This window comes from Lineus longissimus, chromosome 15 (assembly GCF_910592395.1).
Source record: "Lineus longissimus chromosome 15, tnLinLong1.2, whole genome shotgun sequence".
Taxonomy (NCBI): Eukaryota; Metazoa; Nemertea; class Pilidiophora; order Heteronemertea; family Lineidae; genus Lineus; species Lineus longissimus.
The window spans coordinates 7,887,580-7,913,570 of record NC_088322.1 but is presented as its reverse complement, the minus strand read 5'-3'; the positions used below and the strand labels follow the sequence as shown (position 1 = coordinate 7,913,570).

The 25,991-nt window shown below is 43.5% G+C and overlaps 4 protein-coding genes across 4 annotated transcripts; 2 read left to right on the top strand and 2 right to left on the bottom strand.

Moving 5' to 3' along the window:
- The first annotated feature begins 66 nt into the window (after window positions 1-66).
- On the top strand, window positions 67-14,998 carry LOC135499846 (prolyl 4-hydroxylase subunit alpha-2-like). Its single transcript, XM_064790820.1, has 6 exons — window positions 67-751; window positions 1,602-1,765; window positions 2,089-2,423; window positions 8,141-8,192; window positions 14,447-14,538; window positions 14,869-14,998. The coding sequence occupies exons 1-3, from the start codon at window positions 567-569 to the stop codon at window positions 2,310-2,312; spliced, it is 573 nt and encodes a 190-aa protein (XP_064646890.1). The 5' UTR covers window positions 67-566; the 3' UTR covers window positions 2,313-2,423; window positions 8,141-8,192; window positions 14,447-14,538; window positions 14,869-14,998.
- On the bottom strand, window positions 8,619-12,042 carry LOC135499844 (uncharacterized). The gene is made up of 2 exons (XM_064790817.1): window positions 11,913-12,042; window positions 8,619-11,297 (listed from the first exon to the last, which is right to left on the bottom strand). Exon 2 carries the CDS (start codon window positions 11,287-11,289, stop codon window positions 9,175-9,177), a length of 2,115 nt encoding a protein of 704 aa, XP_064646887.1. The 5' UTR covers window positions 11,290-11,297; window positions 11,913-12,042; the 3' UTR covers window positions 8,619-9,174.
- LOC135499845 (leucine-rich repeat and immunoglobulin-like domain-containing nogo receptor-interacting protein 3) lies at window positions 14,280-18,481 on the bottom strand. Its single transcript, XM_064790818.1, has 2 exons — window positions 18,146-18,481; window positions 14,280-17,190 (listed from the first exon to the last, which is right to left on the bottom strand). The coding sequence occupies exon 2, from the start codon at window positions 17,172-17,174 to the stop codon at window positions 15,288-15,290; it is 1,887 nt and encodes a 628-aa protein (XP_064646888.1). The 5' UTR covers window positions 17,175-17,190; window positions 18,146-18,481; the 3' UTR covers window positions 14,280-15,287.
- Window positions 18,482-20,277: 1,796 nt separating this feature from the next.
- On the top strand, window positions 20,278-24,844 carry LOC135499785 (leucine-rich repeats and immunoglobulin-like domains protein 1). Its single transcript, XM_064790739.1, has one exon. The coding sequence runs from the start codon at window positions 20,525-20,527 to the stop codon at window positions 22,466-22,468; it is 1,944 nt and encodes a 647-aa protein (XP_064646809.1). The 5' UTR covers window positions 20,278-20,524; the 3' UTR covers window positions 22,469-24,844.
- Window positions 24,845-25,991: the final 1,147 nt, after the last annotated feature.

The following is a 25,991-nucleotide window of genomic DNA, read 5'->3' as shown; positions in this document are numbered from 1 at the left end:
ATAATGACTTGTACATTTGGTATCGATACACATCATCTGCGGCCGTTACCGATTGTCTTTACGAAATCTGGCCCCAACATCGTAACAAAGGAATAAGATGCCGTCATTGATAAAATCTGTTATCACGATCGAAGTGACGCGTTGATTTCAACTACGTGTCACTGCTATACACAATCTAATGACATACTTTAGAGCGTCGTCGTCAAGAAATGACGCTGATAATGTTTTGTGATTAGTGCAGACATTTACAAGTATTTTGTTAAAGGTACTATTTTATCGTAGTAACGTTGCACATAGTATATTCGGATGGATACTAATAGTCGTTGAGAGTGCATTGGAAATAATAACTATCTAAACTGATTCACTGCATAGAGGAATTGACTAAGATTATGTGCTGACTTAGCATTCTAATGTGCTTCGTTGAGTTTGAATGAGGGTCAGGGAAGACTTCTGAGTTATAAGTTTTTTAGGAGACAAAATAACTACGTGAGAAGACAATAGTTTCGCCAGAGGGGTGAGTAAGTGATACGGACCAAGGTTAGAAATATGGCTTTAAAACGGCTGCTATGCGGACTTCTAGTTGTGATCTGTATGCACATGATTCGACTAGGAAGTGGAAATGTCTATTCGGCAATTTTCGATTGAAGGAGGTCTTGAAGGAAGAAATCAAGACCACGAAAATGGTCTTGGGAAGCCTGAAGAAGTTTGATAAGAGGACAGCTGCAGAAGGAAAAGTGAAAGAATTTGCTGGGTTTGTCTAGCTTGTTTATTATTGTGTAATACCACCTCCCCCAACATTAGTTACCTGGCCCAATGAAATGGTATGGGTCATCCAGATTTGGCTAATGAGGCACTCTTTTTTCCCAAACTCACTAAATTGCAAGCCACGCGCCCGGGTGAGAAGTCAGTTTGTACAGCGTTAACCAAGCGGCCGTAACTGAACTCGAGTTAGTCTGGCCTGGCCCACAAGTGGACGGGAATCGGCCTCGTTTAGTGTAGTTTCATTTGCCAGGCCGAAAGTAAAGTAAAGTTGGTCTATCGACCTGAGCTTCACGAAAATAACATGAACATGAACGAATGCCCTTAATTTTCCGGTCACAAGAACCAGTAACGGAGATAATAGGGAGTTGCCGCAAATCCCCCGAAACGCCAATGTGAGGCGCCTATCTCATTGCTTGACCTTCCGATAACATAGTCGAACAATGGGACAAGCTTTCACGTGGACGTTTCGGGGGCTCTTCTTGAAGGGAATTTTCGCAAATCCCCGATACGCCAACACGAACGCCTATCTCATTGTTTGACATCCCGATAACGAAGTCAAACAATGGTGTAGGCATTCACGCTGTGCCTTGGCCGGGTTAACACTAAAACTCACGGTGTCACATGTCAAATATCACCAGTCACATTTCACTTTTCACTTGTATGTTTGTTCGTCGACTCACACTTGAATGTGACAATGAACTTATGTAGTGCGCTCTTGAGACATTTCTTAAGAGCGGACTTTTTTTTCTTCATGTCGCGCGTAGCACCTTTTAATTGAACGTGACAACTGAGATAAACCCGTCCATTTTCTTCAATTGTCTGGCATCTAAATTTTTCAGGTTCATCGAGAAAACAAGAGCAGAACACTCAAAGATCAAGCCCGATTCCCTGGAGACATACATGGAACACCCAATCAATATTTACCACGTCATCAAACGCATGATCAATGATTGGTCGGAGAAAGTGGAGTCCCTCAGTCAAGTGGCTGACATCGACGTTCAGGGTAACGCGGCTGAGAATGCTCACCCCGAACACCCGATGCGGTTCATCACGAGCTAAGCGTCGAATTCTAAAACGCTTTGGTTGCTGCATCGTATTGTTTGCAGGGCTTAAAACATTGTGTCTCCTTTTCGTGGCTGTGGTTATGGCGGGGTTATGGTTAGGCAATCATTGTGATAAACACCATAGATCCTTCCATGAGCCCATCAATGATTCAATTTGTACGATGGAAAGTGTTTCCAGTGTAGCAGTAAGCCAGCATACGCCCCCTCTTCCACCACCACCCCAATTGGAAATTAACCTTCCCATAATCTACATCATTTGCAGCATTTCAGGCCTCACTGGACACTCTAATATACAGGGCAGACCATTGGCATCGCACAACAGACTTTGAATTCGTCACTTTACAACTGATCTCAATGCAAGCCGTATATCTTTTGAATATCACGGAGATCGCTACGGGAACTCTCAATGGAACACACACGGACCCGCTCACACTTAATGAGATCTTCTCGATAAGAAGGTCGGCGTACGATAGGAATATGTTCTAAGAAGCTAGCTTGTGATTCAGGGGGCTGCTGGACTGCTTCGAGCGGGGTATGAAAGGAGGAGTAGCTACAAAGAGGAAGACATTAAAGAATTTGGCAAGCACTTATCATCGGGTAAGTAGAACACCTATGGCGGTCTAAACGACTTTGTTTACCTGTTACCCACATTTCATAGTCTATTCATAGGTAACGGCCACATTGCCCCAAAACTATAGGCAGAGATATGTGGTCAAATTGTGGTTTTTATGCGACTAATTTGAACAGTTATGTGACTTAGTTTTGTTTTGTTTAACGATGAATTTGTTCCTGCTATAATGTGTATTCGATATGCTGTGAGAAAGGAAAGACCCCTATTGGCGAATTCACGTAACTTAATCTTGCCTGCTTGGCTGCTGCCTATAAAAACCCTTTATGGAGATTAAATTAAGCGAAAATGTACACATACAGAATTTTCCTTCTTTTTTCATAGAAATATTTCGCTTTAAAGAGATGAAAATTAAGCCCTTCGTAGTACGGGCTCTATTTCTAAGCTAACGCCTAGAAAATTCTACCATATTGGATAAAACCAGAGGTAGTATGACAATATGCAATATCCCCTTTAAATCCGCACATGTCTACAGGTAAACAAAAAGTGACGTCACACTGCGCATGCTCACTTGGCACCGCCTCTATAACCTCACACTCACCAGCCCTTCAATCATCCTTCTTTCATGGAGACCGATCCCCAACAGGATAAAATGTGGGGAGGACGGGTGGATAAAGTCGTAGAATTTCTAGGCGTTAGCTTAGAAATAGAGCCCTTACTACGAAGGGCTTAAATTTCTAGCGTAACGCTCTAGAAAATTCTACCATATTGGATAATACCAGAGATAGTATAACAATATGCCAGACTTGTCAGCGGAAGGTGGGATTTTATACCCAAACCACCAACCAAAACAAAACGAAGGCAGGAGTGTGAGGAGTTCTTTCTGACCCAGGAGGGAAAATTTTAAAAGGCTGTTCACCAAAAGATTAGCGAGTTCTCCTTCCTGCTACGGTCGGATGCAGTCTGCTGGATCCGTCAACCTGTGTTTGAACATCCACTAGGTAATGAGACGTGAATGTAGTCTGCCTGGCCCAAGAACCTGCCAGCAGAATGTCCTCCACTGCCAGACCCGCCGCGAAAGCCCAAGATGCCGACATCCTACGCACCTCGTGGCCCCCGGCTGAGACATTGCCCGCATAGGCCAACTTGATCACCTTTTTAAGCCAGGAAGAGATAGTTCTGGTACACACAGACCCTTCCCCCCGACATTTAACAAACAAACGGGAGCCACTGGCCCACCCATTTGTACATGAAAGATAAAACTTAAGCATCCTCGCAGGACAGAGCAACCTATCTGAGCTGTCTCGACCTGAGAACCGATCATGTCTTGGAACGAAAAATGGTTTCGAATCCGTGTTTGCCGCCTGGGTCTTAGCTAAAAACCCAGGGACAGTCCGAAGATGCACCCCATCATCCGAAAAAATTAAGTCTCGCTTATCTCGCGAAATAGTATAAAGCTCGCCTGCCCGCTTTGTACAAGCCAAGGCAAGCAGAATACAGTTTTCCATGTCGCAAAAACTCTTTGCTGGACAGTATCAAACTCAACAGGCTCGAATGGAGCTTTCGTGAGCATTGATAACACCTTTAAAAGATCCCACTCTGGGACTCTATTCCTCAATTGACGCCTTTCAACTGAAAAATTCTGAAGAAGCGCGGTTAAAACGGGGTGACTTCCCACCGAATAACCATCAATAAACCCCAGAGCAGCCGATAACGCTGACCGGTGGTTTGCAATAGTTGCTGGCAATCTGCCCAACTCTTCAAACATATATACAAAATAATCAGCAATCAATGAAATAGAGACCGACTGTAGAGGCTCGTCCCATGAAGAGAGCCAAGCCGAGAATGTACCGAAATGGCTCTCGTAGACGGACAGAGAAGACTTCCTCTGAGGTCTAACTGCCCTAGCCGCAACCTTCTGAGAAAACCCTCTCTGTACCAAGGAATTCTCGATAAAGACCAGGCATGAAGAGCCTGGGACTGGGGCTGGGAGTGAAACACGACCGACCCCGGTTGTCTGAGTAACCGACGGTGAGGAGGTAACGTTAGTGGAAACTCCACCAGCAGCTGAAGGAGAGCTGGAAACCTAGACTGCGCCGGCCAAGCTGGTGCAATCAGGATTATTATCAAGTCGGATTTGTTGACTTTCCTGAGAATGTCGCGAATCAGAATTCTCGGCGGAAACGCGTAAGCCATCAGGTTGTCCCAAGAAAGAGACATGGCATCGACCGCCCATGCTTGATCGTCTGGGAAGGGGCTGACATACAGAGGTAGCTGATTGTTCTTGTAAGTCGCAAACAGGTCTACTTGCAGAAAACGGAACAGAGCAAAGATCTGACTGAAGACTGATTTCGCCAGCGTCCACTCGGTCTCCAAGACACGATTCTGTCGACTGAGACTGTCGGCCAGAACGTTTCTCTTGCCTGGTATAAAGGCTACTCTGAGAAAGATCCCCTGTTCCTGACAGAAAAGAAAAAGCTCCCTGGTGAGCAGGTAGAGACTCAACGACTGGGTGCCCCCTTGTCGACGAATGTAGGACACCACAGTGGTGTTGTCCGAAAAAATTCTGATGCATTTGCCTCGAATCTGATTCAACAAAGCCTTGATTGCTAACAGGACCGCCTTCAGCTCCAGGAGATTGATGTGAAGGCTGGCTTCCTGCTCTGACCACTGACCGGACACCGTCTGAGTGCCTAAGTGGGCACCCCAACCCGATAGACTGGCATCGGTAATAAGGGTCACGACTGGCTCGGGAGGATGCAACGGATCCCCGGCCATCAGATTGTCCTCGGACTCCCACCACAGAAGATACTGGAAAAATATGGGCTGCAGCGGCACCTCTTTTTCTATGTGATCTTCATGGGCTTTGAAAAAGCACTTGAGATAAAACTGCAGTGGGCGTAGATGAAGCCTCCCCAGTGGGATGAAATCTGCCATGAAGTTGAGGAGCCCCAGGAACGAGAAGAAGCTCTTCACCGTGACCTTCCTGTACCTCTTCAGATATACGACCCACAAGCGGACCTTCTGAACTGACTGTTCCGTTGGGAAAACTAGTCCTTGAATCAAGTCGAACAGGACCCCTAGATGTTCGAAAACCTGTCTGGTAGTCAAATGTGACTTCTCGAAATTGATCAGAATACCTAGAGCGTCGGCTAGCTTGAGGAGAAGCTGAAGCTGACAACACAGGGTTGCTGGACACTTGTTCCTGAGGAGCCAGTCGTCCAGATAGAGATGGATTAGAAATGCCAGCCTCCTGAGATAAATCGCCATCGCTCTCAACACCTTTGTGAAAATGAAGGGAGCAGTCGCCAGACCGAAGCACATTGCTCGGAAGCGAAAAATGGTGTCCCCTATCCAAAACATTAGGTATTTGCGGAACTGAGGATGCACTGGCACGTGGTAATATGCATCTTTCATGTCTAGGGACACCACATATTCCCCATTGTTCAGCTGTGCCCTTATCAAATGGACGGACTCCATCTTGAAATGGGGCACCGAAAGGTGTTGATTTAACGCTTTTAGATCTATCACAGGCCGGAGGCCCCCCGACTTTTTTGGAGTTACGAACATATGAAAGTAAAACCCTGCCTCCAAACCTGAGGCGGGGACGATCTCTATGGCTTTCTTGGCTAACATCAAGTCTACTTCTCCTAGCAAGACCCGTCTCTTGGGAAAATCCCTTGGTAAGGCAATGGGACGAGGGTGCCTTGTTAAGGGGGGGGGGGGTAAGGATTGGAAATTCAGCCTTAAACCGTGAGTTACCACATCCATGACCCACTGGTCGGAGCCTATTCGAGCCCACATGCCCGCAAACTGCGCCAGTCTGGCCTCCACTGGAAAACCCGAACCGAGTGGGAGCAGGGAGGGTCCCCTGATATCAGGGACGCTGCTTTGGTGGAGGCAGCATCTGTGTCCTGCCACCCCTGCCACCCCTAAAGCAGTTATTGTTGCCAGCCCTAGCTGGACGAGAGCTACCGCGCCCACGCCCCCTAGGAGCTAGAGTAGGCGTCGCAGTGAAAGACTGAGACGAACTCGTATGATAAGGCTGAGACCTCCCAGAGACAGAATTCGAGGAGGACTGAAACCTAGGCTGTGACCTACTGGATTGTGCAACAGCCTGCAACTTATTGTGTTGAGCTGTGAATTTCTGCAGGGTAGGCACCACCTCCCCAAACAGAGAAGGAGGCACGCCTTCCTTCTGTACAATAGGCTGATTTACCAGCCACTTCTTGGCTGCATTAAACTCAGAATCAAGCTTGGGACTCCCATCCTCCTCTGGGTTGGAGGGATGGTTGGAAGAGACATCTAAATCCATCCCATCCCCGGCTACTGAAAATCCAGTATGGCTGGGAGCGTGGAGGTAAAAAAAGTCACCATCCCCTTCTGGGTCTGGTGATTCCGACCTAAAGACTGTGGATGGGACCTCAGCCTGAGGAGGTTGGGTAGCCGGGGCTCCCAGAGCAGCCTGGGGCGATTGTGACGCCCGACCAGCTGACATCAGTGGCTTTACCATGGCCAAAAATGACCCCATCATCTTGGTGAACTGGTTAATGCCCGGTGCTGGAGAATGACTACGTCTCTGGCGCCTGCGACGAGATCTCCACTCATCATCTGAACTAGATGAAACAGTGTCCGAGGAAAGCTTCCTGGACCTCCTACGTGACCTTGAGCGAGCGCGAGAGCGGGACATTTGCCTCGTGGGCGACAAGGAAGGAGACCTACGGGTACGAGGCGAGACTCCCAGACCCGAGACAGGGGAGGACCAAGAGGTAACTGGGGGGGGGGGCTCCGTAACCTTAGGATCTTCTGACAGCAATGGCGGCAGAAAATCCAACTTATCCCGACCAGAAAGAAAATTGCTCGTAGCACTACTTCCTGAAGCCTTAGAGAGCGACTGTTCCTTCCCCGAGGACCCGACACCTGGCTTATCAGATTGACTCTGACAACTGGCGGATACTCTAGAATTTGAGGCCCTACCAGCAGTAGAAGTGGTGGAGGAAGAACCCTGCCTACTCTTCTGTTGAGAGCCTGCAGTGGTACCCTTACCAGTAGAATTCCTAACCATTCTAACAGATGCTGCGTATGCAGAACACTGCCGTAGAGTGTATAGCATGTAATACACGCAAAATGCACGTGAAAACAGCAAGCTTGCAAAACGAAGCACCATGCACCAGCGTCGAAGCTGAGCTATAGCCCTCAGAACCTGCAGCTTTGGTTGCCGTAAAGACTACCTAAAGAAGCAGAACTAGCAAGCACAAAAAAGAAAAACAATACCTGAAAGTGGTTCAACGGGCTTCCCGGCGGGCTGGCTGTCTAGCTGAGGCGAAACCAAGATCAACGACGTGACACTGATCGATTTGTAGACGGTACTAAACCGAAGTACCCCGACAGCCTCAAGGCGGGTGCTGATCTAAACCGGTCAAAAGCTCAAGAAAACTTCCCAAAACCACATATAAAACGCAAAAAAACTTCTTAACTATTAAAATACTGTAGACTACAGATTAAAACACGTCCGTGCAGGAGCGTGTCGACAGGAAAGAAGGATGATTGAAGGGTTGGTGGATGTGAGGTTATAGAGGCGGTGCCAAGTGAGCATGCGCAGTGTGACGTCACTTTTTGTTTACCTGTAGACACGTGCGGATTTAAAGGGGATATTGCATATTGTTATACTACCTCTGGTATTATCCAATATGGAAGAATTTTCTAGAGCGTTACGCTAGAAATTGTATTTGTTCCTCATTTTCAGTATGAAAATTATGTCGAAGCAATTGAGACGGTAAAGGAAGCACTGGCGAGTGGTAAGTAGTGCAGATGTGTACATGAATTGTTTGTGTCAAATGAAGGTCACGCACCTCTATTACACCAATCAGCACGAAAATAGTCCAGTTTGAGATCAATGCGTGTAAAATCCCCAGTACGAGAATATGACTGTAACTCCATCCGCATCCGTAAGAAGTCATTTTCGCATCCATGAATTCCAACATTTTTCTACCGCGTTGGCCCCCAAATTTGCATTCGATCTGGGAAGTTCACCAGCCATAGCTATTGAAAGTTAGATAGTTTAAATGCACCTATGAATTATGCCTACACGAGATTGTAGAAAATCTATAAACGTGAAACTGATTTTTATATCCGTAGGTAGAGTATCAGTGTTGTGAACCTGAAAGTGGACATAAAATGTTATGTCCACGAGCAGGTTAAATGTAGCCATGTCCAATACCAGGTTAGATGTATCAAAATACGTTTATGAGGATCAAGGGATACAAATTATGCCTAAATTTCTAATAGTTGCTCTATTCTGAGTCGCAGTAAAAATCTAGTCAATAAATACCTTATCGTCATTATGCCAAGATACACAACTTGTTAGGGATATCAATGCCATGCCGAAATCATGAAGCTAACATAGCTACCTGCCTAAATGTACCATTTGGCCGAGAAACATTCATGACAAAGGATATGTTGTAACATTGCCTAGAAAATACCAGCGGCCAATAAGAGACCTGATAAAATGTTTAATTTGATAAACTAAAACATGAGTCAGCCGGCAATTGGTGTTCTGACAAGATATACGACCACCAGAACAAAATATTGTTAATACAAGCAGACATTCTAGACCACCAAGTTGAAGACCGTTCGAGTAGACCAAAATCCGAGGCGTAGCCGAGTATTTGGGACGAAATTTCAGAGAATGCCAGATTGTGCATCATTGTGTACTCGATGATCTGCGAACGCTCTTGCCCACAAGCTCTGATCATGATGCCGGTTTTATAGACGAGTTTGTTACCGGGACGATCCTGATGCTCCTGATGCTGGGAGCATCTGGTTCTCTACTGTGGCCAAGTTATAATAAACTGCACAAGACTGGTCATTCAAATCCTTGTAGGCGATGATCATATGTGGTCCACAGACATCCAAACTTATTGGAGACTTTGCCTTTAACCCAGGCCCTCGCTTCAATCCGTTTTTATCAGTCAAAATGAACTCGTCATAGGTGAGTGGAGTGTCCTCAGCCTCCAAGACCTTCTTAAGCCTGTAGAGTTTAAGTTCCGCACAACCCGTCATGCCAATGACGAACATGTCCGAATCGTTGCCGAGGGTGAGGTCGATGACGTTGAAGTCTGGGATCTTGTGCTCAAACTCGCCTTGTTTGGTGATGATGGTGAGTCCTGCGCCTTTCACCGAGTACGGGAACAGCCTGCGCCAATCGCAGGTGAAGATCACGTAATGCCCGCAGATTCGGGGGTTCGGGACTCGTTTCGTCGGCAGTGTGTGGATTATTTCTCCCTTTTCGTTGATAACGAATATGCTTGCGGGCCAGACGTCTTCGATGACAAGGAAGAGACCATCCAAGCCCACAGCAATGGATCCCGGATCTTTGAGTCCGTGAACCTTGAGAGTCTTAATCGTGCCGAGAGATGGCGACACGACGACCAACTGGGGCGCCTTTTTCCGTAACAGTACAATCTTGTTATCTGGTGATGATGCCATGCTTACCAATCGGTCGATGAATTGACACATTGACTTTTCAATCACTCGATGGACAGTTGGGACATCTTTTGTCCATATTAAGACTTTCTGCTCTGTTTCGTTTTTGCAAAGAGCCGCGAAAATTCCCTCTTTTGTCACAGTCACAGTAAGAATGTCCCCGTCGTATCGCGGTGCTGCACCAACGTCGAAATCGAAAATCTTTCTCGCGTAAAACGTGATCAAACTCCCAAGGTCATCTGAGGAATGTGAGTAGGCCGGCATCCGGGACAGTTCCCTTTCGTACGACGTCGTATCCATATCTTTCTTAAGCCGTACCGTCATATCACGAAGCAGGCCTGCAGTTTTGATGAGGTTACGATTGCGGTTTGAACCAATCATCTTTGCGGACTTCAACCTTTGACCCATACGAATGGCTGTGCACAGCTCATTTTCAAACGTGTTGGAATTGTCTATGCTAGATTGTGCTTTCGAAGTCTTTTCGTCAGAAATTGAATCAATCTGGTCCAACAGACAGATGGTCTTTTCCTGCCTGTCAGCATCATTTCGATCAAGGCGAGCACCTTTCAAATCCAATGCCTTTAACATTTCGAGTAGCACCGTTCTCTCTCCGGCAAGTTTTTCCCGCTCCAGTAGGTCCGGGGCGGCGAGAACGTTACTCTGAGCAACGACTGCAGACTTCAGAGCTTCCTGTCGGTTATGGAATTTGCGGTTAAACTCGCCGATAGTCTCCCTGCTGGCTCTCAAAGATTCCAACATCTTCTTCTCTGCGAAGTCTAGCATGGTACCCAAGTTCTTCAAGGATTCCTTGATGATTGGTTTAATATCCTTGACGTTGTGAGACCCATTCGCCTGCGATCCGTGCTCGATCGCTGCGCAAACTTGGCAAACGCAGCTCTTACAAACCATGCAATACAAGTCCTCTGGTTTCCCGTGTCGTGCACACAACTCGACAAGGACGTGTTCCGCAGTGGCTGTAGCTGTCTCGTGCTGCCGCTTACAAATGTCACACATGGTGATATACTTGCACGTCTCGCACATACAAGTAGCCTGAAGTTTTCTACCAGTGACACTGCACATGGTGCACGGTACGGTGGGTTCCTGCACTGCATTGGGATCCGCCTCTGAGATTTCAGACGTCGTCGGCTCCCTGTCACCCCGGAAAATCTCGACAAGGTTGGCAAGGGTGAAATTGGTCTTCAGTCCACTGACTCCTTCCCTCGGCAGGCAGCATTCTGCGCGGCATATCGGGCACCTGAACTGGGTACATGGGTCGTCACCGCACTCGACCAGCTGTAGTATACACTCCCTGCAAAACGTGTGGAGGCAAGGTCCAACAACCTTGGGTTCCCTCAGCAGATCTTTGCAGATGGAACACTCTAGCTCCTTGCGAATGGTGTTCTTACTCATGATGTCACCTATAAAACGACGAGGAAATAAGGTTACTCAAACGACCCTTTAAACGATAGAGATGCATTTCAAAGTGAGATTTTAGAAATGTAGGTAAAACCGTAGCGGGATTATATTTTGTTGCACATCGCCGCTGTTGTGTGACGACCAATATAATTATGATATCTCCATGTATGCCACGTATCATCTGCTTCATCAAATGGGTTACCCGCGGCTTTTCAGCCAAAAGGATTACTGGTCTTCCAGAGGCCATCATGCTTTTTGAAAATGATTTTAATCATGAATATCATCAAACCTATATTTACCATCAACTTACTTCCTTAAAAAACTCCACAATCTCAAAAGAATCACAACACTATTTCGGTTTTTTTTTCTAGGAGTGAATTATAACAGAAAGGTCTACTACACACCAATAATACTTCATTGCACTTTATAATAATATTTTTCTAACACGAATATTAATCGTTAGGGTATTGATAGTTACATTCTACAGTAGAGGGTAAAAGTATTTTTGATATCAGAAATGTAGTCATCATTCAACGAAGAATTTGGCGATATTTTTTTACCTAAATTCATGGACTAACGCGAAAATAGGGAGGTTGTTCAGTCTTATTCATACCTACCTTAACAAAATTGCTGAAAATCTCGCCACTTCTTTCCCGATATCATCCTTTCCAAACAAGTCTGGCTTTCACCGATCCTCTTCGATATTTGAATCAGACTGACAGGTTTAGCAAACATGTATATATGCACTCAATCTGTCCAACTACTTCCTTCTTTCACGTTGTGTTCAAAATAGTATATCATATCTACACTGTATAATAAATATGTTAAACCATTGAACTGAATACGTAAATCAAAATTTTATGAAAGGGGAAAAAGGAAAGTTCAAGATAATTTTAAATGCCCGATTAAAGGAGAACGTGTTGTGGTCTTCCACCCTAAACGTTATAGGGTCTGCGAGATTACACGCGACTAAAGCGAGAGGACGCCGTCCCTCTATCATGTTGATGTTGCTGGCAAATGGGTTTTGACCAGAGCAGTCGAATAGCCAAAACGCACCATGTGATGTCAAGTGGTTCTTCTTGCTCTGTTTACTGCTTAGCTAAGTACTCAATATCAACAAAATAAAAAGTACCCAAATTGCTGCCGTTTTAAATAAAAAATAACTGCAATAACTCTTGTCACAAGATGATTATGTAACATATTGGCTGGCGGATGTAGAAATGTAGTGGTTTGAATGAGCCAATCATAATGCTGAGAACGAATTTGGTCATAGGGTTGGATAAATTACTGCAACAGGAGTTTTCTTCATACAAGAGGTTTGATGCCTTGAACATGCCCTCTGCGGGAAAAACGTTACAGACTATGGCAATTGTGACACGTGATTGTGAGGTGGTCGCGCAAGTGGCCGAGTTTTTTGGCCAAAATAGTTCTCCCTTTAAAATCGTCGTACTGATTGACTCAGTGATTTGATAAAGACTGTTTTCATGTTTGCCCGAAATCGTCTTAGTGAATGAGATATAAAAGAAATATGATCAAAAGAAGGTAATTGTTGGCAACACCGACGTCAGTAATGGCGGATTCCAGTCTTTGATATTCGCTTCACATGATATTCGCTTTCGATACTTCCCGTTTGCACTGAATGCTTTCGTGTGATCAAAGCCCATGATATTCTGACCTCATTCTGCAAGACGCGTTCGTCCAGTCATTTTTCTTGATTTACTCATTCATTGCGCGTAAAGCTATTCCCAAATCAGTGACAAAGTACTCCGTTCGTTCATCATTAGAAATTAAGTAATTTTTTAATGATTTCAACACTGCTGTTCTGTACACAGACGCATGTGTATACTGTACTCTCCATATACTCTGTTTCTTCACGTATTTCATCTTCCTATACCGCTAATACAAAATAACAGTGTCCATACATTAGGTGGGGTACGCAATAGGGTTCACAACATGCGAGGCGGTTTTTCTTTCCCCACGTGATGAATGGGCATTGTTCATTTGCTCCGCCTCGGTCACGCCATGACTAAAGCCCAAACACGATTGTCTGGTAATACAACCCATTTAATTAATTTAAAATCCCATCGACCAATGGTAGTGGACTGCAAGTATTGGGTGTCTCTGGTCATAAGTCTGCGCCACGATCTGAGCCAATCAGTCCAATCCACTAGGCCTAACCTTTGTATTAGGTATGCGAGGTATTCATCCCTTCGGGCCTCTTAAATATGGCGCCCAAAGACGGTATACGTGAGGAAACAGAGTACTATATACATGCGTATAGTCATTTATATTTTTCACACGTGGTCGACTTGTAGCATTATCAACAAGGAAGTCCTAGTATACACCTTTCCAGAATTGGGGCGCTGAGTGTCCGAAATAGTGATGTCATAAGGGGAAACTAGGCCTTATGGTGGAGGGACAAAGGAGATAGTCATGGTTGACCAACACCCTTGAATGCCTTTGATGACGGACAAGGGGGAAAAGTACATGTAGCATAATCGACTTCGTAGAATTCTATACATAGTCATAGACAAGGCTGGGCAAACTTTCTGAAGTTGATCGCAGTTGTGCAGTCATCAAAATATATGCTATGCAATGTATAAATGTGATACATAGATAGAGAGGCGTAGCCCGGATTCCAAGAGGGAACGTCGACAAAAATAAAGGGATTTTCGCGGAATAAACTGAAAAGATCAAATGTTTCATACGATGCGAAGAAATTGCTAACTGTAAGGTTTTTGTACGTAAGTTGTGTGTTTCACTCATACAAACTTCATCGTTACTGTGCATAAACAGATTTAATTCAATTAATATTTTCTTGTTCGAAAATCGACAGGCATGCTCTGTACCATACGTTTGTCGCGCGTCTAACGTTTACGGAGCGCCTAAAATGTCGGTTTTGGGGGCTCGACATTTGGGCAAAGGAACAAAGCAATGATATCCACAGGTTCTTTTATAGGATAGGCTACACGCGGGATTCCTGCAGGTTTCTTTGGATTCAAGACTTCATTCATTCAACGTCATAACCCCTAGACTAATACAAATTACACAAAGTTTTAAAACATTATCGGTAATTTTCATTCAGAACAGGTTTTATTTCATGAAAAATGTCTGTATCGCTGAGAAGAAAATGTGTTTTTCCATTCTTCAGCGTTAAGCCGCTTCCACAAACCGGTGGGCCCGAGCTGACCACTGGACCAATCACACCTACTAAAAGACCAGTAGGCCCAACACCGAAACCAGGTAGGGAATCCTAACGCCCACAACATGTGTGGCGAGTCTAATGGTTACGTGTATGAGGCGCTATGTGGGAATTTAATTCCCATTTGACACAGATAGAAAACGTAACCAAAAATCATCCCATCTTAAAACTGAGCCGTCACTCCTAGTCTTTCGTACACTGCTTAATCAAGTACCACCTTTTTGGAGAAGGGAATTTCGTACAACAGAGCAACCGGTGTAGTAGGCCAGTCAACTCACTTAGGGCATTTTCTTTGTTAAAATTTGAAAAAGGAAGAAGTCCCATTCTGTCCAAAACTGCACACTTTTAGAAATGACATTAAATCCTTTCAGGTACGAAATTCACATGCGCAGGAAAGCCTGATGGCACCTACCCGGATCGAAACGATTGCGCATCATTTCAAGTGAGTGGCCGTGGGATCGCCTTTCAGAAGCACTGCCCAGCTGAACTCGTGTTCAGCCCATTAACATACAATTGTGACTGACCTGCAAATGTTTCATGTTGATGAAAGACTCTCATCGTATTTTGTAGACATTTTATGATGATGGAGCTTAACATTGCACTCTAATACAGTTTTGAATATAAATTCTTTACAAGGATCGTGGTTTTTATTTTTTGCACACTGTACAAGGATCATGGTTTTTGTTTTTGCACGCTGTTGAGAACTGTTGTGGCAACAATGAATAACTGTCACCCGCTAGCATGAAGACAGGCTGTGCGAAAATCTCAAGTCCAACTGTGAAACCAACATCTAGTCAGCCTGAACCCTGACTTGTATACCCCGAACGAGATAATCACGCTCCTCGTTCGAATCATCATCTACATACGGTTTATACACAAAGTATTTCTGTTTAAAAATCAGGAAACAGCCTAGCCAAACCAAGGCAAACAGAACAATACTACCCACACATGCAATGGCGATAATCTCTGCATATTCCAAGACCGCTGATTGCAGTACGATCAGCTCGAAATACTTTGTAGCTGCACCTATTTCATTCGCGGCAACACAAGAAAAATTTCCAGAATTATCCATGCCCAAGTCCTTTAGTACTAAAGTTTGGTTGTAATCCCTCATGATAGTGCGGTTTGAAGGGAAGGGGTTTCCATTTAAAACCTGCCAAGTGACGTTCGGCTGAGGATCGCCCCACGTGACGCATTTAACCGTGACGTCATTTCCGTCGTATGCTTCGACGGATACGTGGCAACAATCTTTGATGTAAGGGACGCGGCACAATGTTTTGTTCGTCAGATTTTGTAGCTGTTGCCCTCTTACGTCCTGCGGAGAACTACAGGTTATGTTATAGTCTAACTTATGCGTCAATATCCACACTTTTAGCGGGAGCATGAAGCAATTACAATTCCAGGGGTTGTCGCTGAGTATAACTTCGGCAGAGGAAACAGGGTACAAACACTCGGGAGTAATTTGCGTCAGATTGTTGTTTGAAAGATCGACCTCTTTCAGCCCGTCAAGTCCTTCGAAAAAGGAGTCCGCAATGGAACCCAGGAAAAGCCCTCGAATGCTTAGATACTCCAGCTTCTTCAAACTGGACAAGCCCAACAGTTTTATGTCAAGGTACAGGTTATCTGAAAGGTCCAGACGGGTGAGGCGTTGGAGGTCTGATACAACTGCCTTTTCGATCAGACGGACGTGCGAATCTCTAAGGTAAAGTTCACGTAAAGACGAAAATGGCTTTAACTTTTCTGATGTGATTTGTTCAATATTGTTGAAAGAAAGGTCTAGAAATACGAGGTCATTATCAGCCACAAGGCGAAGCTCCTCGGCGGGGAATTCATGAATATTCAAATTGCTGAAATTGATATATTTAAGCTGCGGCATGCCGTATAAGATTGTGTCGGGCAACCTTCCAATCCGTGAGGTATTTGCAACATTCAAACTTTCTAACTTGGCAAGAAAACGAAAGGGTTTCTCTGAACCGTAAATTGCATCGAACATTTGCATGTTGTTTGAAATATCTAGAGATTTAAGATTCTTCAGGCCGTAGAAACTTCCTTCTGAAATTGTCATAAGCCAGTTGTTCGAGAGATCTAAATGTTTTATAAGCTCAGATTTGCTGAAGGTTTCGTCCTTAATGAACTCAATGTGATTCCAGCTCAAGTCTAAAACTTCATACGTTCCGCCATTGAAGTACGTATCCTCCAGTATTTTCATATTTGATCCAGTTATGTGGAATTCCTTTAACATTGGCAGCTGCTCCGTCCATTTGGTCGTGTGAGGGGCGTAATAAAATGGATTTCCATTGATGAAAATGTACATGAGATTTCGAAGGCCGAGAAATGCATCGTCATCAATGGCGGCGACTTCACAAGGACCAATCATAATCCACGCGACAGATGCTAAGTTGGTCAAGTTGAAGCCACTTGTGCTAAGACGCGAAAGGGCGCTGTCGACTATTGTTAAATTGGTTGTGTCCGAAGAGATCTGCCGTAAAGCCGTGTATAGTGTATCGTCAGTCAGGTCAGTGCACTTCGTCACGACTATGCTGCCCTCCCGTATAGTTTTGCAGAACAATTCGGGATCTTGATGTTTACCGGCGCCATCTAGTATCACGAAGTATGACGATACCATAAATAGCAGCACCTGGAGATGTAGCCCTCGCCCAGAGCTTTTGGTCGCCATGGTACAGCATCAAAGCCTGAAAAAATGGACAAAATGTTCTTAATGTACAAGAAAATGAGAGAATCCGAGAGAATCTGCGCTACCTAGGGAATATCCTTGACTGGTCTTCTATTTATAACCCCGTGCTCAATCCCAATCTGCATCTTTTCACAAGCAGAACTGCGACTTTAGCTAAGATATTGACCAATCAGAACTGTGGCTTGAAAGCCCCAGGTCAGGTGATTTCTAATAGGCCAATAGCTGAAGGATCGCTCAACCAAAATTTGTGCTTAAGGAAAGTGGCGAATGACCATGATAAAGTAGGTCAAGGTCGAAATAATGCGTTTAATATAATGTTCGTGACCTATGACAAATAATTAGGGTGAAAAAGAACAACTAGAGATGTTACAAGATATTTTCATATTTAGCAGAAAAAAACCCTGTGCGGGAAGCATTAAAATTTGCTCGCGAAAATTTCATTTTGGGATGGAAGTACCCCTTAAGTGTACGGCGATGACAAGATATCACAGATCCTTCACTCCAACAATATGCAGAGAATTGACCGGAAGGCCTGCATGATAATCTAGCATCAAACAAAGGTTGGGCCTACCATGTTGCCAGTGGACGGAGAGAAGATGAACTACATGTAATAACGAGTGCTATCAAGACACTGTACAATGAATGTCATGGAAGTCTGAAGAAAAATTCCAGATTTTGTTTCCATGCAATTACGCGTGCTTTATAATTAATAAACAAGGCACCCAGTCTGTAGGTTACCGAGGTATACATTTATTTTTTCGCATGTGTAATCGTATGCAAAATTTGTAAGTTCTGTTCAAATCACTGTCGACTGCGGCGCTGATGCAACGTCCTCAATGACAATGGCTAAACAATGAACAGCATGTGAGACACTGATCATATATTCTTGACAAATAAAGTGCCAAGTGCTAATGCTGATCACTACATTTAAAATTGCGAAGATGACTACTTACGTTCAAAGCTCTCTCCACACATAAGCCAGATGGACTGAGGCCATGTGCCTGGAAATGAATGAAGTCATGCACAGGACTGCCAGAAGTACCTATTACAATGCATCACAACCACAGTGTACACATTGATATGTCATGCATAGTTTTATTCAGGTCATAATAACTGGCACAATAACTGATCAGATATTAGACAGGCCTTGTCAAAGTTCAACAGATCGGTCATGTACGCGGCGACTTCAATTGATTAACAAACAGGAAAAGCATGATGTAGGTTTACTTGGAGGGGATCTGTGTAAAGCGATGGCATAAGCTCAGCTGAAGAAGAAATGCGGGTTTTGCGAAGTTTATTACATCACATCTTTATTGGCTCGGCACTTGATTAAAGGCCAACGCTGTACGTAAAATGGAAATAAATTTCAACATTGCCATTGTGTAGACATATACACAAGAACATGTACTATAATACCGCGTTTCCGCAAAGTTGCATGGATGATAACTGCAGCACGCAGGGCCAAGAATTAATAAAGACTACCCGCCGGTGCGTTCTTAATTACTTCTTGGCTTTGTTTTATTTCTATTTTCTATTATCCGCTGACACACGATTGAATACGGACGGAGTACCTCTTTAAGAGTTTTACTCGCATGTTAGTTCTAAAAATATTAGTGGGATAACATTTCTTTTCCTGGCATCTCGACTTAAAACACACTTTATATTCATTTGTTCTTTAAATATTACTTACATTTGGTTCGAAAGACAATGGACAAGGCGTTTAATAATCTGACTAATTTTTAAATTTTTTTTGTAAAGGTAGATTATGATTCAAATACAATCAAATATACGTTATAACAATCGTTCTTATTAATGTATAGTTTAAAAGGTCACGCACATGTAATAAACGTCTAAGTAATCCACATCCACATCAGTAACTTTGTCCAAATCTTGATCAACGAGGAACGCTTTTACAACCAAACAGATTCATCTAAGCCTGTTAAACCATAAAATTTTTGTTGTCCGTCATTTGTGATGATTTCAATGTTAAGGGACCTGACCATAGGCGGCGCTTTTTTCATTGATTTTCACATCGGCACTACTTCTTGGTATGTACGCTTAAAACCCACTGACAGGAACATTATGTGCATGTAGCGATCTAGAAACTCAAACAATACTAGCCTCATAAGCTAAACTAAATTCGTACATGATTTTTTGAAAAAAAATTCAAAATGTTAAACCCCCATCCAGTACAGAATTAAAGCGACCATTTTCCTCGACCGAACCTTTTATTACAGGTGTACGACATAAAACTTATTGTATGTTGTTATATTCCTTTATATTTGTTAAAAAATGAATTTCCACTTGGGTTGCAATTGCTGACGAATTCAATCATATACATGTACATTCAGTGATGCAACAGCAAAAGCTGTCACAATTCCAAGAGAAATACCGATAACTGTTATCTCAAAAAGGCCAGGACCTGGTTGTTTAAAACAAATTTTGTCACTAACGCTTACTGGCTTTAACTTAACTTCTCCTTCAGTTAAGCCCTTAGACTTAACGCCAAGTTCAATTAACGCCTAGCGACAAAACTTGTTTCGAACAACCGGGCCCTGATAGCATGTCGTCATTCTTATAGAGTTTCAAGTGTATCTCGGAAACAAAATATTCAAACCAATTTTCACTGGTTAAGGAAGAAACAATGCCAGAATGTCGTCGGGAGAGGCTCCAGAATTTCAGTACTGACTAGATTAGACCGGGGATGGCCCGCCCCAAGTATGATGTACAAGTAGCGGATCGGAGCCTATTTTAATTGGCTATAACTAGAGATACTCCATATTTGCAGTAAAAATGATATTGATTTCAGTCGAACTAGAACATTTTTTATAGTTGAAATTCATATTAGGTTATGATGACAGCATAGGGGCACCATATTGATTGTCGTGTGCTGGTTTACGTTGATAGTCGATTGCGGTACCTGTGGGTCCTTGACCGAGTTGGTTATCGACTATTAAACCTGGACCCAAGGTATACTCGCTTGAGCACTGATTTTGTATCTATCAGTTATTTCAATGTGATTATCGACTTTCTTATTAGTTAGAGGTTTACTCTACGACACCTGGAGAACAGCAGTATCGTGAACGATAACGCCGTTCTACATGCATGCAAGTCGTGACGATATTCGGATTATTTCTTTAGGTTATATTCCAAAACGACATTGGACTTCCTCATCCAGGCATCGTATCGCCCTTCGGACATCATAAGGCATCCCGAACGTAAAATCCTGTGGATGATTTCATTCGGACCCTTGCAATGAAATGATTTTGTTGTTATTCTAGCTGCAGGAAAAGAGGCAATTTGTCATTTTTCACGTCAGTTTCCAAATCGAGATGGCTAGTTTACGGTCCACTTCTTTTTGGTCGTTAATATCGCTGCAGATTATACTAACATCGTGTCAAATTCTTTGCGTAAATGCAACAATCCTACAACACTATTGCGCATGCGTGGACGAACCTGGCGCGGGCCTGACCTTGACATGTAGAGGGCTGAACCAAACTCTGCTGGCTTCCGTTATTAGAGATTTCCCTCGGAATGTGACTGGGTTGACAATCGTCTCATCTAATATTGGGACACTAAGCACCAACACGTTCCAGTCCAACACCAGCTTTCATTTTCTGGACACACTACAAATAACCAACTCCATACAAGTAATCGAGGACGGGGCATTTTCAGGACTGACGTCACTTCAGAAGCTAGTTATACATTTCAACCCTTTGTTGAAGAATATCAGCATTCTGAAAGGCATCGAAAACGTGCTGCAAATTTATATCACGAACAACAGTATCATGTCAGTCCCAGCTGAGGCATTCGGTAGCACTTCCCGCGTCTCAACTTTGTCACTTGCTGGGAATAGGATCGAATCCCTGTCGTCCGGACTATTTCAGACCCTTGGGTCGCTCCAGGAGTTAATCCTTGACGACAATAATATCACACACATTCAAACAGGGACGTTCAAAGGTTTAAAAGTTTTAACAAAACTTAGCCTGAATGGTAACGCGGGATTAAAACTTACAGACGGCGATTTCCGATATCTTTCAAACTTGAAAGAATTGACCCTTAATGGTATCAAAGTAGGCGCGCCCCTCGTTCTTCCCAGAAATATTCTAAGCGGATTACGTTCTCTGGCGACACTGGAACTACAAAATAATTCGCTTGAAACATTCCCTTCAAATATTTTGCAGCCTGTCTTGCCCAACATGGCAAGTATTGATGTCTCTCAAAACAAACTAGGTCTGATAGACCCAAGTGCCTTCAAGGGTCTTGAAAAGTTGAAGAAACTCGACCTATCTAAGAACAATTTGAGCTTAATTCCAAAAGAGACTTTCAAATTTCTTCAAGGCTTACAAAAGCTGAGGCTGAAATTCAACAACATGACATTCATAAAAAACGACACCTTTACGGGACTGAACAGTCTGATTACTCTGGATATGGGTAACAATCACATCAACGAATTTGAATACGACTGTTTTCACGGATTGCAAACTGTGCAGAACCTGTATCTAAACGAGAACGAGATGACGCAAATTAGGCCAGGAATATTCCGAAATCTCCCCAAGTTGATCTTACTCATGTTGGACACAAATAAATTCCAGACCCTGTCGCCGGAAATGTTCACGGGCCTCCTGCGCATGACCGTTAAATACGGTGTCCCCCAAGTGAGCTTTGGAGACAACTTCATTGAGTGTAACTGCAGTATGCGAGTTATGAAGGATTGGATGTTACGCAATGAGGCGCGTATACATCTTATGGTATCGTGTACTTATCCCGAGAAATTTCGTGATCGATACGTTGAGCAGATATCAGATGACGAATACGGCTGCTCTGCACCGAGTATTGACGGCTGCTGCAATAACACAGTGAAGTTGAAAGTGCACAGAATGGCCAAGATCACATGCACGGCGTCCGGTAACCCTCGGCCCGAGATATCGTTCAGCGTGGTGTCCGGAAACCCTTTCCCAGAGAACAAGACGATTTTCTCGCAAGATGGCGTGGTGATGATTTTGAACGTCACGTGGGATACATCCGGGGTCTTCACATGTGACGCAAGGAGCATTATGGGTATTTCTACATCTTATTACCGGTTGGTGCCAGAAAAGAGTGGTAGTAGTCCCTTGGGTGTTTGGATTGGTATAGGAGTGGGTTGTTTTATTTTACTGTTGATATGCATTATGAGTTTGACCTATATATTGAACTCAAGAAAATGTGGTTTGCCGAGTCGGAAGAGGACTGATGACACTACACTCGTAGAAAATGGAAACTATTCCGGTTTTTAGACATAACCCTTTGGTAACCGGCTGAGAGAGAGAAAAAAAACACGCGAGCTTGCGCATCACCCTTACACGCGATGGTCGACGATTTTTTTCGTCTTCTCAAAGATTTCCTTCGAGCTGAAACGTCAAGAAGACAAAACGGTTCTGACTTCCTGTTGCCTTCAGGCAATGTTTACATCGAGTTACACAGTGAAAACGGTATACGGACACGTCGGTGAACAATAGCTTTGATACCGTGGAGCTCATATAAACCAGGCCTTACGTCCGTTTGAACGAGACGCTCACATGGCTGTCCTATCACAATTACACAGTTGTATTTACATAGGATCCACGTTGCAACTTGTCACGGTACAAGTCGCTGGTGGAAAAGATATGAGAGTCAAAAGAGATATCGTGAATCGTATGTAACCGGCTATTTAGCATAGTCTTGTTCATTCTTAGAGTGACACGTCAGTAGTGACAAAGTGACTGTATGTAAATCGTACATTCTGTTGGAACAATGACTGCATTGTAGGTATAGTTTTAGCTATTTGGACGAGAAATGGTTTTTGAAGATCCTTTTTTGCTAATTCATACTATGGGTTCGCACAAAGCCAAGTTTACAACATTAAGCAAACAGCCATTCATTCACGTTCGCTGTAGTTAGGTCAGGTTCGACCCATGTCAATACTTCTCAGTACATGTAATTAACATGACTAATTATGACGCTTAATTACCAGTAATGAGCATAATACTGAGAACACTGCTGTACATCAGACAAGTGATCATGAGAGCATAATTTTCTCAATTTCCCAATGGCAAAATATAAATTACAATTAAAAATTATGGTGCATATTGTTGATGAGGGATTATAAAAAAGGTTTGCGTGCTAAAAACCTTACACTCTATACATCAACAACATCTGATATATATTATATCATTCATGCAAGTAACAATACTAAGAGACTGGTTACAGACAGAGACAATGGAAATATACGGTTTGTTCAGAAAGTAGAGTATGACTTCGAATTATATTTGCGTATGTGACAGCCAGGCCTCGTGTACTGTGTATTGTTATTCATTGTATGTGCATTTTACGTGATGTATGTAAATTGGTGCCAGGTGCGAAATCATTCTGGTGCACTCCGGATCGTCTACTGTGTATTATTCAATGTACATCGTTCACGTTCTGAAGTCAGTTTAAGTTTTGTATTCAATGAGGATTGATTCAAATAGATATTTCCTGCTTTTTTGAGAAACATTTCTTTGGTGTGGTGTTGAAGTTACTGCGTGCCATGCTGTTATGGATTCAATCGATTCGTTCGTGATATAACCCCTGTGATATAGATTTCGCTATAAAGATTATTCGGGTTTCTCAACCAATGAGTACGCGCCATTTCAAGTGACTCCACAGGAGCAGTTAGTGGCAGTAACAGCAGGCCCTACGGGTGCTGCCAATACTCAGAAGGATTCTGCCTTTGTTGCTACTCTTGGAGACTGCTTTCTCCGACAAATACACTCTTGCTAACATATATTTCGAGCAGGATACGGACCTTAACGAGTGGTCATGACGTCATTATAAAAATGAGACCACATCGACTCCAAACGAAGCAATAAAAATTTGAAAAGGACGCTACTTTGTAGATTTGAGGAGAAATAATCATGAATAACATTTTCACTGCAATGATATTGGCAGCATTCTGCATTTTGTATTCATCAGCAGCGGACCAAAAAGCGTCGATACGAAACTGTTGCCAAAATCACATCCGGGCGACAGAAGGGGATGAGGTTCGCATCGAATGCATAGCTAGCGGAACTCCCAAACCCGTCGTTTCGTACGCAGTACAATCTGGCGACCCTCTTCCGAAAACGAAGACATACTATTCATCATCGAACATGATTGCGACGATCTATAATGTCGAAATCTCGAATAACGGAGTCTTCATTTGCTCTGCACAGAACAAACTAGGGTATGCCTTATCCGTTTACCGACTGACTGTCCGGCCGGCCCGGCCTTGGAGGGCAGCATGGGTCACCGTCGGACTTGTCGTGCTGTTCGCCGCCCTGATCATTCTAACAGCGTGCGTTTGTGGCTCAAAAGCGGACTGCTTCAAATCATTCAAACTTGGTATGATTCCACCTATAAACTTTCATATTTAAGTGGTATTTTCTCGCCAACTGGATGTGAATTCTTCCCGGCAAAGTGCAACTTAAAATACACGGTAAAGTCTATGTAAGAGAGTCGTCGTTAGGGTACTCGGGACGAGGACGCTGCGTCGATAGGCCGGTCGATGCCCATAATCTTATTGTCACTAGGGATGCACTTTTGATTGAATTTAGATTTTTGAATAAAATGCTTTAAAAATCATTATAGCCAATGAATTTGTCTTGCATACCATATGAATTTGTCTTGTTCGAATTTTGTTTGTTCTACGGTTAGGGTTAATGGAGGAGTACACTAAGCGACCAATGTCATCATCTGGAAGAAATACGTATTTTTCCTCAGGTATAGATCACCACCTTTAGGAATGTTTATATGCAACACGAAGGGACTAATATCATTTAGTGGTAGATATCAGTATCGTAATCATCATCAATCACCCTCCATTGCCGGTGTAGAAGTTTAAAATGTCCTAGGATAGAATGCCCGGGAAACAAAGGATTCTATTATGCGCTTCAATCTCTGAGCTGTTGACGGTCAGGGTCTCTATAGAACCATATTGCAGAATACAATAGGGCCGGACACCTTTTCCAGGGGGGGGGGGGGGGCATTTGTTACTGTTACACCGGCCTATTCCTACGGCGATGACATTTTATTCGAGAAATTATAAATTCTCATAATTTCAATAGTGGCGATGCGAAACCAGTGCCGTATTGGTAAAAGCGCCGGGCTCATAATGACTAGAGATTGTGGGGTCTACTCCGCCTTTGTCTCATTGAACAAGACACTCAACCCTAAAATTGATTCGTTTTTCGATTTACAAGTAAAAACGAGGCTTCTTTTACCAGTGTAGGAGAGAAACATGAGCATAAGTTGCGATAGATATCTACCTCATAGTTCAAGAAGTCCAAGACGGTGAGTAAAAAGAAGGCCAATAAACGAAAATGGCACCTAATCGTAGTTGTACTTACTTAAAATGCTGATTCAATTTTTTTTTGTGGAGGAATACGGCCTGGAGAATAACACCTCAGTCCAAGTGCAGAGCGATTTATCAAAAAGAAGAAGATACCCACGAAGATACTGCACTCTGACACAACCACGACGCCTACTGGAAAGTAAATAAACTATCAAACTAATGGATTCATTTTATGCTTATAAGTAATAAATCGATAACATTATTAATGCACTGACACAATGCCACCGGTATACTTTGACAGAAATTATACAGTATGCAATTCGAAGACCAACAAACGTCGCCATAGGAACGAAAACGCAATTGAACAAGATGGCGACTGTCATGATGTATCGTGTACAATCATGGCTCTCTTGGATATTTAGCGGGATCATCTTATTGCTGTGCATAGGTGAGAATTTCTATGAAATCAT